The sequence below is a fragment of the Belonocnema kinseyi genome, chromosome 6, assembly GCF_010883055.1.
Source record: "Belonocnema kinseyi isolate 2016_QV_RU_SX_M_011 chromosome 6, B_treatae_v1, whole genome shotgun sequence".
In the NCBI taxonomy this organism is placed as follows: domain Eukaryota; kingdom Metazoa; phylum Arthropoda; class Insecta; order Hymenoptera; family Cynipidae; genus Belonocnema; species Belonocnema kinseyi.
In genome coordinates, this window is record NC_046662.1 from 51,178,406 (window position 1) to 51,190,240 (window position 11,835).

At 24.3% G+C, this 11,835-nt stretch overlaps 1 protein-coding gene across 1 annotated transcript in view; it reads right to left on the reverse strand.

Annotated features, from left to right (window-relative positions):
* Positions 1–6,632, reverse strand: part of LOC117174744 (inactive ubiquitin carboxyl-terminal hydrolase MINDY-4B) — an 80,782-nt gene extending 74,150 nt beyond the window's left edge. The window contains exon 1 of the mRNA XM_033364083.1: positions 6,545–6,632. Within this exon, the coding sequence (XP_033219974.1) occupies positions 6,545–6,567 (23 nt within the window). The 5' untranslated portion in view covers positions 6,568–6,632. The remainder of the gene's footprint in view (positions 1–6,544) is intronic.
* Positions 6,633–11,835: the final 5,203 nt, after the last annotated feature.

The window sequence follows — 11,835 nt, forward strand, 5'->3', positions numbered from 1 at the left end:
ATAATAATATTTTTTTTATTTTTATATTTGTAAATTATAAAGCTTAATAATATCATGTTATACATGCTATTAATTTTGTATAATGCTATTATATTTTTATTTTATACTTTAAAATTATGTAATAAATAAAAATTAAATATAATTTTAATACATTTTTAATGGCTTTATCCAATGTTACTGGAATAATTGTTTAAATTTTATCTTGAAATTTCATTGTTTGAAATAACATAAAAGATTATTAAATGAATAGATATATTGCGAAATCATCAAGTTCAATACTATTATTATGTACATTATAATTAAAATTTTGATAAAAACATAATGTTATTATAAGTTAAATTACAATTAAATAAATTTATTATATTACTGTTTCAATTATTTTAATGACTTACTATTAAAAACTTGTTATTTACATATTAAAATTAAATAATAACGTAATTTTATTTTGACGTTATCTAATAAAAATTTATTAACTATTTAATATTGGAGCTACATTAATTCTAAAGCTTAATAATATTATGTTATACATGCTTATAATTTCTAAAATAATAATATATTTATATTTCCTATTTTAAAATTATTTACAAATTTAAAATTAAATATGACTTCAATAAATTTTAAATTGGTTTATTCATTGTTACAGGAATAATTTTTAAAATTTTATTAAGTTTAATAATATTATTATATAAATTAAGATTTAATAATAAAAAATAAAATATCAAAGTACATGAAGATTAGATTTAAACTGTTTAATATTTAGTAACATAAATATGTTATTTCCTCTCAGACTATGTATTTGAATATTAGCTATTACTTTCGTAATAAAAGTTTCTTTTTTTCTTTTAAATACTTGTATTAAAATTATATAATTTTTTATGGTGCTTCCGATATTGTCAAATGAGTATTTAAATTCAATTTTCTAAATTATATGTACACATATTTTAATTTTCAGCTTAGCTAAAAATCTTATTAATAAATTAAATGTAGAGAAATGCAGTTTCAAATTGGAATGAGAATATAATGTAAACATTATTTGAATTTTTTTATGAAAATAATAGTGTAATGCTTTTTATGTTGTGAAATGATTAATTATCAACTGATTTTACAAAAATTCACATTTTCTGAAATTAGCTCACGAGCTTATTAATGAAGAACAATTTAAGAAATGAAAATTCAAATTTAAAAAAACATATTAACTACAAATTATTTAAAGGTTTTAGTGAGAATTATAGTTTAATGCTTCTTATTTTGTAAAATGACTAATTGGTATAAGCTGAATATTTTCTTTAAAACATTAAATTGAATAGCAATCTTAATAGCGTCTTAATAATTTCAAAAGATTTTGAGATTAAATTTATCTAAACAGTTATGGGAAAATTTTAAGCAGTTAATATTTCGTTTTGAAATAATAATTTAAAATTTTGAAGATTCCAAAATTGTTAAAAAATATATAATAATAAAATAAAATAATATAATAAATATAATAAAATAATATATTTCTTTAAAAATGCAGGATAATGACATAAACTCTTTAGGTTCCCAAAACAATATCTTTCGATTTTTTAATTTGAAAAATAAGCTTTAGGAGAAAATTCAAAAAGATTTTGAAACATCAAATATTTCCTTAAATTTCGAAAAGAGTAGAAGATTTTAAAGCAAAATGTTTCAATATGGTAACATTAAAAAATAAAAAATAAAATAAACCATAAAATTCTATAAATATAGCGAAGATTAAACGAGAATGAAGAAGATTTTTAAACTGCAGAAGATTTTTAAAAAATCCAGATTTATGTGAAAGTTTTTAAACAAAAAAAAAGCCAGACGTTAAAAACGCAAATGTCTGAACATTAAGGTTTTTTCCAAATAAAAAATTGTTAATAAAATGTGTGGAAAACTGAAAACCTCTATGGTAAAGTATCACATGCCCTTAATTAAAATAACTTTGAAAGGTCTCAAGTTAATAAATAAATGTTATTCAAGTTCCTTGGAAAATTGGGTATGTTTTGAGGCAATGTTTTACATTTTAAATAACTTTTCAAAATTTGAAGAAAAATTCCCGTCAGATAAAAATATTTTTCAGAATTTAAGAGGCATTGCATATATATTTATTTTAAAAGGGCTCGAACTTTTCCTATTATTTTGTAAAATCCTGTGAAAATTGTAAGAGATTTTGGAAGATTTTGAGCTTAATTTTCTACATTTTAAATGATTTTTCAAAATTTCAAGAAAAATTGGACTCATTTCAAAATATTTTTAGAAATTCAAGAGGCTTTGCATAGATTTTAAATATTTTAAACCTTGGAAGCATTTCCGAAAAAGTATGGAATATTTATCATTCATTCTGAAATTATAAGAGCCCTAAATATCTCTTAAAAATGCTAAAATTTTTCTAATAATTTGTAAAATCGTTTAAAATAAAATATATATTTTTTAAATCTTCTACATTCTTTTGTGAGATATCTGAAATATTAAAAAATGTTCCCTCATTGTCTCATGAAAATTATAAAATTTATATAATTTAAAAAAAACTGCTGATACTTCTTTCCTTGTAAATAATTTATAAATGTGTGAAACTAAAAAAATATTAAAAAAGCATTGTTGTGTTACGTCAAAATATTGTTTAATATATTTGCATACCGCACTTCATCCTAAATATCTTTCTTTATTTACAAAACGTTTATTAAGTTTTTTAAACTAATACAAAAAAAACATGTTACGTAACTGCAATTAGGGCGTGGGAAGGTATAAGGGTTTAAAATAATATTACGTAATATGTGAACAAGAATGTAAGTATTCAGAAAATTTAAATAAATAAATTGTTATTAGAAAATTGAGTAAATGATAAGAATAAGTATAAAAGTGAGCGCGCGCGTGCGCGCGCACATACTAGTATAGTTAGCGTAAAAAATCTGATAAAATATATACAAGCTATACATTTATTTGAAAGGCTTGTGGAGCAGCTTGACATCGCACCCATTTTTATTATTTTCTGTAACTAGAATTAGTTCTAAATTAAATACATAGAAGAATAAATTTACATTTTCACAAATGAGGAACATTATAATAGAAAATGTATACATTAGATATAAAAATGGAATCTTTTCGCTTTAATTTATCGAATAAAAAAATTTCAACTAATTAAAAAAATGATAATATAAATAAATTTTGATTACGGTGTGAAAACAAAACTCAGTTTTTTTATTAGCTTATAGAAAAATTATTTTTCAAAATAAGTTTATTTAGACATTATTCTTTATATTTCAGAAGCAATTAACTTGACTTAAACAATGTATAATAAAACAATTAAGTTTTTAAATTCAAATTTTCAACATTTATACATATTATGAAGTTCTAAGCTTGAAAAAATGGAAATCCACGCTATTATTTTCAATGCTGTTAATTTAAAAATATTTGTAAAAGAATGTTAATTAAAAATTTATATAATTTTAAGTATTTTTAAGCTACAAAAATTAATTCTTACATCAAAAAATTTGTTTAAAAATCTTTTTGAGTAGCCTCTAAAATATTTGTTTAAAAAATCATATAAGATTTTTGCAGAAATCTATTGATAATTTCATTATCTTAACCCTCGAATTTCTCTTATAATTTTTTGAAAATCCTGCAAATTAAAAAAAATATCTTTCAGATTCTTTTTACAAAATTTTGGAGATCTTTTTAAATATTATTTAGCAAATAATTTTAAAAAATCATTGTCAGATTTTCTAGGAATTTTGATACTAATTTTTTAATCATTTGAAGCCTTTCAAAATATATAAAAAGATAATAAATTTTGATTTTGAAATCTTGAAAAATCTGCATTGTGTTTTAAATTTGTTGAAATTTTTTCACGTTTTAATATTTGTTCGAATCTTTTAAAAACTTATAAATACATCTTAAACCTACTAGACTATTTTCTAAATGCTTAACTGTTTAATTTACATATATTAATAAAAAAATGTTAACCCATTTAAATATTCTTTCAAACTTAGCGTTTCAAAATATATATTTTTTTTAATTTTCCCAGGAAAAGTAAGAATTGTCAATCTTCAAAAATATAAAATTGGTTTTTCATTTTTTAAATATTTTTTAGTTTTAAATTAATTTTTTATGTTCTTAGTTCTTATTTATATATCGCAATTTAATAATTTAACACACCTATTACAAATTTGTTGCATAGAATAATTAAAAAAATATAACGTTCAAAGTTTTAATTTAACACTCTTAAATATTAATAATTGAAGGCTTTTTATTTCAAAATATTCAGTTTAAAATGGTTTAGTTTCTAATATTTGATTTATAATAGCTTAGTTTTAAGGAGAAGTAAAATATTGATTGATAGAATTCCAGAAAGTAAAACCAAAAATGCAACGAACAAATTTGGACAACCATCATAACATTTTCTTTTGACAAAAATAAAAGGAGATAAGAAAAATGAGAATGAAACCAAACAGATCCCCTTCCTTCTCCTTTTTTATTTTTTCCGTCTTTTTTATTTTTATTTTTGTCCAATTACAATATAAATCATTTGTAAATAATGTTCAATAACGTTTCGATACTCATGCAGGTTAAAACAATTTGAGCTGATTTGATAAATATTATTTACAAAAGTTTTTTATTCTAATTTGATAATAATATAAATTTTTAAAAATAAATAAAATAGAGAAGGAAGAGGATTTCGTTGGTTTCTTTCTCACTTTTATTTCATATTTTTTATTTTTGTCCAGGAATTTTTTACTTTTTTAGGATTTTTTTTCTTTTCTTTTCTTAAGGCCATGTAATGAGTGGGTCACGTGACCAGATTTCTACCTTACCACCACTTTTTTTATTTCTCATCTTATGATCACACAAAACTCCACATCGACTTGAAAATTTGGGATACTAAATAAGAAGCACTAAGAATAGTGGGTCTGGTCCTAGATTTGTATAATTATGAAAACAGTTTTTTGTTGTAAATAATTTTTGTTGCTTTTTTCATAATTATTAAAATTTAGAACCAGACCCACCTTCCTTAGTGCTTCTTATTTATTATCCCAAATTTTCAAGTCGATATGGCGCTTCGTGTAAAAATAAGTTGGGAAATAAAAAAATTGAGGGCAAGGTAGGAATCTGGTCACGTGACCCACTCGTCACATTGCCTTAAAGAGCATCTTTTTTCAAGTTACAATAGGAACATTTTATGGTGGTTATCCAAATTTGTTCGTTGGATTCTTGGTTTTTTTTCTAGAATATTACACATTAACTTAATTATTGGACGGTAAATAAGATTTTAAATTTCATTTCTATCTCATTTCAATGTCCTAAATTTAAAGTAAAGTATTGCTAAATACTAAAAAATAGTCTGTTTCTTAATTAAAATGTTTGGAATTAAATTGGTGATATATGTTCTATTTTAGATTGAAACAATATTTGAATAGGATTTTTAATTAAAAATTTTTGTTTAATTATGAATCTGATTATTTAAAATTATTGTAAAGTGAAGAATAATTGATAAAGTTTTAATCGGACGCTGACATTTGTTTAACGACTGAGGCTTTTAAATAAAAAATTCAATTTTTAGTCTTAAAATCTGTAACTTTCTTAATTTTAAACAGATTCACAATCATCGTGTAATGTCAATTATTGTTAAAATTTCAGTAAACGTACTACAGGTTAATTTCATTTATTTTAATAGCAAAAGTTGTTAGTAAAAGTGTAATATTTTTAAAAATTTAGTTTTTTTACGGTTTTGAGTTTTAGGACTTCAAAAAATAATGTTTGAAACTAAAATAATATTGAGCCCCCCCCCCCCCAGATAAGAAAATTGACGTTTCTATCAAGTTTAAATTCTTTCGCAATTGAATTTTCTAATTTTGAAACTCCTGAACTTCAAAGCTGAAAATTTAATTTGTTTTGTAGTTTTAAATTTTGGAAATTAAAAATTATTATATTTTTTTAAATTTAACTTTGTTGCACTTAAAAATAAGTGTAAGCTTAAACTTTTTAAATACGGTCCCGTGGGTTCCGATTTCAAAACTTGGTACGAAATCACGCGATTCTCTATTTGCTTGTTAAACCCAAACGGCTATTCCCCCTTGGCCTCTTTTCAACAAAGCATGATCTAGTTTAATCGATTCGAAGGCGCAAAAACCGCTTTTAATTTTGCGCCGGCTAATTAACTTATAAAATAAAAACTCCCTGAAAATATATTTTTTTTTAATCCACACATAAGATAACAAACCATAAAAAACACAACAAGCCTAATTTCATCGATTCTTAGATTGAAACTTAAAAGAACTAAAAGTATGAAAAACTAAATTAATTATTTTTCCTTTTTTTTATAACCATAATAATATTTTCAGACTTACAGAATTCTTTTCTAAGAAGTTATAAAAAATATAACCTAGAATGTATTTTTGAAAATAAAAATAAAAATAAAAAACTTTGTTTTTTTAACGAAAAAAGTGTTATTAGTGCAAAATTTGAGAAAAAGAAAATAAAATGAAGAGGAAATTTGGCGAGGAAAATTTGGATTTGGAGAATCGCTAAACGGAAAAGTGTTGCTCACCTTTTGTCAGCAAAGGAACACATTTTATTTGAACTGTAATTTCTTGTTTAGCATACACGAACAAACTAAAAAAGCCGAGCGTAAGAAATACCGTTCAGCTCACTGTTCCGTCAATTTGCGAATTTAACTGGGGTATGAATTACATCTTTTCAACCTTCAGTCGAATGTTAGTTAAGTCTCGGCCTGACAGGGGGCAGGCGGTACCAGGAAATTTATAAAAAAATAGAGACACTAATCAGGATATCGAATTTATAAAAATTTCAAGAAAAGGTGTCTACAATATTTTAATAAAGTATAAAATACGGTACCAATCAAAAATATAAGAAGCCTTATTGCAAATTTTTGTTTTCGATAATTTTAAAACGAAAATTTGGCAGCTTTTTTAAACTTTTTTCCTAATTTGTACAAATGGGATAAAATATCTCATCAAATATGCTACTTTTAAATCCGTAGTTCTATTTTCAATAAATTTATACAGTTTTCGAATCGTTTTAATATCAAAATAACTCCCTTAAAATATTGTTGCAACAAAATTTTTTTAAAAATGTTATTAACAATCAAAGTTTTTGATCATTTTTTTCAAAAATGAGTTACTCGCGAACAGGTCATCGAAATTCAATAATGAAGTGATGGAAATTTTTGTTATAAAGTAAACTTTACGCTAAAAAATTGTTCGGTAGTAAAATCCATTTTTTATTGTTAGAATAATAGTTTGTTTTGAACAAATAAAAATTAATTAAACTACTCTGCCTTTGAAAGAATTCTTCAAAGTTCCACTAGATTGTACAATCTCTTCTGAAAATTTTCGTGAAAAAAAAAATTTGTATTTTGCAGTAGTTCAAAAGTTATTGATTTTTTTGTGGTCGCACTCAGACCTCCAGCGCTGTTCGAGTACGCTCGAACTATTGAGTACAAAATGACACGAATTTTCAACTAAAATTATGAATTTTCATGAAAAAATGATTTTTTAATCAAGTGGTTACACTTTCTACCAGGTATAGTTAATTTTTTAATCAAAAAGAAGAAATTTCAACCGAGAAGATTAATTTTCTACTAAAAAGATGAATTTTCAACGAAATAGATCCATTATCAACCAAATAAATCAATTTTCAATCAAAAGTTGAATGGTTACGTTTTGAGTTAAAAAGGTTAATTTAAGAAAATAATAATATTAGCAAAATAGTTCATATTTCCACTAAATAGACGAATTACAAAAAAAAGAATAAAGCTACATTAAAAAAAAAGATTTTTTAAATAATATGTATCAACTTTCAGTCAAGAAATAGGGAATTAATGGGAAAATGAATTATTTTGAATACAATTATTGCAGTTATTTTTTTTTTGATCAAAACGATGAATTTTCAACCATGAAGATTAAGTTTTTACTAACAAAGATGAATTTTCAACAAAATAGATCCATTATCCACTAAAAAAATCTATTTACCACCAAAAGTTGAATGGTGAATTTTTCAGTTAAAAAGATTAATTTAAGCAAAAATTATGTTCTAAAAATAGTTCACTTTTTCGCAAAATTGATGAATTTTCAATTAAAAGAATGAATTATAATTTTTAAAAAATTAATTTTTTTAATAAAGTGAATCGACTTTAAGCCAACTAATAGGGAAACAATTGGGTAATATATTATTTTGAATAAAATTATATTGGGTATCCTATTAAGTACAATATGAAACAAATTTCAAACTGAAATGATAAATATTCATAAAAAAATGAATTTTGAATAAGCGGTTTAACTTTCTACCAGGTATAATTATGCTTGGATAAAAAAGATGAATTTTCAACCAAGAAGATTAATTTCTTACTAACAAGGAATAAAGTGGTTTAATTTTCAATTAAGCATAGATACATTTTCAACCAAAAAATTAATTTATCCAACAAAAAGATGAATTTTTAACTAAACTAATGAAGCTTCAATGCTAAGAAACTAAATTTTTAACAAAATAGTTTAATCTTCAACCAAGTATGGCGAAAATTTCAACCAAGAAGATTAATATTCCAAAAATAAGTATTATTTAACAAATCGGTTCAAACATTCAACTTAGTAGTTGAATTTTAAACCAAAAAAGATGAATTCAACCTTTTCTGATTTAAATTAAAAATCTCCATTATTCTAACCCTTAAAGTGCATTCTGGGTCTCAGACACCCCAAGGGATTTTCAAACTCTTATAAACCATACTTAATTCGAAAAAATTTAGTGAGTATCGCCATCTAGCTTTAGTTGGAGACACTAACTGTGAGTAAAGTCGTTTAGCATACTGCGTCAAGCATCAGTCTACTAGCAGCAGCAGCTGAAAGTGGAGGTAAGAAACTCGTGGGGTGTTGAACACCCAGTGTGCACTTAAAGAGGGGCAAAGTAATTTTGGAACACATTTTTGTTTTTGAAGTTTTATTAATTTTGGTTTACTTTCTAACGTAAGTATGCCATATGATGTAAAATCATTTATTTTTTCTCGATTATTTCATCCTTTTTTTCTTTGTAGATGTCTTATAACTCACGGCAGCGCGTCATGTGAGAGCAGGCTGTGGATGTGTTGAATTAAATATGATTGTTAAAATACAGTTATATATATATCTCTTTTCCAATTTCTTGTATTTTTATAGTATTACATGCCAAAGTTTCTCAAGTTTTATAATAATAAATCGATTTAACAGCAAAAAATTGATTTTTCAACTGAGCAAATAAATATCTTTTTTGAAAGCACCCATGTTACAATATTTTTTTATGCAAGTATACTATTTTAAAGGTATAGTCATACATTTTCAGGTTAAAATAATGAAAATTGCGTGAGTTATAATTTTAGCAAACTTAAAATAAATAAATGGCCATAAAATCAACTTAACCTTATAAAACATACCTTAAACCATATCGGATAATTTTGTTATGTCAAAATATTCAATAAGGTTAAACAGTACATGATTGAATACGCTGGGGTCTCGAATACCCACGATGCACTTTACCGTGACTCTTACCATGTATTCACTTTAAGGGTTAAATACCAAATACTAAATTTTATTTATTGACAATTCATCTTTTTTTAGTTAAAAATTTAACCATTAGGTTGAATGTTTGAACCGATTTGTTGAAAAAAAAACTTTCTTGTTAGCAAAGTAATCTTGGTTGAAAATTTCACTATAGTTTGTTGAAGATTTAACTATCGCGTCCGAGCGTGCTCGAACAGCGCTGAAGGTTAAAGCGCGGTCACAAAAAAATCAATAACTTTTGAACCACTGCGAAGTACCCAACTTTTTCACCGAAATTTTCGGAAGAGATTGTAGAATCTATTAGAACGTGGAAGAATTCTTTCACAGGCGGAGAAGTTAAATTAATTTTAAATTGTTTAAAACAAACAATTATTTACACAATACAAAAATGTGTTTTACTACCGAACGATTTTCTAGCGTAAAATATACATAGCAACACAAATTTTCGTAACTTAATTATTGAATATTGATAAACCGTTCGCGAGTAATCCATTTTTGGAAAAAAATATCAAAAACTTTGATTGTTAATAACTTTTGAAAAAATGAATTTGTTTGCAAATTACTTTATAGGAGTTATTCTGATATAAAAAAAAATCGAAAACTGTATAAATTGATTAAATATAGAACTATTTATTAAAAAGTGGCACACTGGGGTTCCACAAGTGGTCTTATTTTGAAGCTGAACTATATCAATACAGTATAAATCCAAACGTTTTTTTTCTGATGAGGGGAAACTGCTCCTGGCATTTTCTGTCAATTTTTTTTATTCAAATTTTTTGTATTGCAAATCACTAGCAATTTTTTTTTAATTTAGCCAAAATATTTACCTTTAACAATTTTTATCATTTAGTTTTTATTTATTTTTTAATATAAATGAACATAAAACATATAAACTAAGTATAATAAAAACAAAATAGGTTCGAAAAAATAAATAATATAAAAAAGAATATAATGAAAGAAATTTCCTATTATTGTTAAAGTATACAAATTTTTAAAATAGAGTTATCAATCATAGTTTTCGACCGAAAAATGCAAAAGGAATCCAGATTTATCAAGTATATTGCGGTATTAACTTATCCTGCAAATATTCGCTTCAAAAATTATAAAGGTTGTAGAAAAAAAAATTAATTAAAAAAATGGGTAGAAATGAATATTTTAAATTGAATAGTCAATTTTAATTTACAATATTTTAATGAAAACAAAAATTGACGAAATTCCCGGCAGCAAGAATCGAGCCCTGACTTACTGGTTACAAACCAGGTGCGTTATACTATATTCTTTAATGTATAAAAGTTAGAAAATAATAATAAAAAAAATTGTAAAAAATAAAAAAACAGACATTTTGTTCTCAAAATTATTATTTCTTCACAAATACCTTTTTTACATATGAAAAACAACATTTTTTTCTTTGGAGTTTTTTTCTATACTGCATAGATTCCGAGATATTCAGCGTTGAAAAAAGTTTTTTTTTTAAATGGCCATTACTTGAATACGGTTCAATAAAAAAATTTCATCTTGGGCTCATTTTTAAGAAAATACAAATACGTATATATTTAATTGTGATTTTTTTAAAATCTGCAAGTAACTTTTATGTGAACTTTCCTAGTTTCTACATTATTCTCTAATTGTCGAATGAAAAAGTTCAATAATAAAAATGTGTCAGCCGTATCAAGCTGGATACGAAGGTATATTTTGTCTTCGATCTCGGTCACTATTTTTACATTCTCACCCTACTGAGAAACTATGGGTTTTTTTTATAAAATTTTGCTTTGTCGGTTTTCATCAAAACATCACGTTTTGAGACACCCTGAGTCAGAAAAAACAATTTTTCGAAGGTGTCTGTCTGTAGTCTTTTGTCTGTAGGCACGATAACTTTTGAAAAATTGATCAGATTCATTACTCTTTTGGTACACTTTTTTAAGGCCTAAAAGGAAAGAATGGGTCGTAAACCAGCTATTTTGGATGAAATTTTGAAAAGTGAGAGCATTTTCTAAATTTTTGGAACTATATTTTTTCAAGACTTAAAAATTCTTTGTACGGCTATTTATGGTACTCGGAAACTTGAACAATTTATCCTTATAACTTTTATCGATAAAAGAAAATTGTAAGAATCTTAAAAGCCTAATAAGTCTGTCAGGTCAACTTTTTGAATTTTGTCGAAAAGTTAAAAATTCAGATTTTGATCATACAAAAATAATCAAAAATTTCATTTTGCAGTCATAGTATGGAGGATACGAAAGAAAATGAATTAACTAAAATTGCGCGCCCTGAAGAGATATACAAAGTTGTT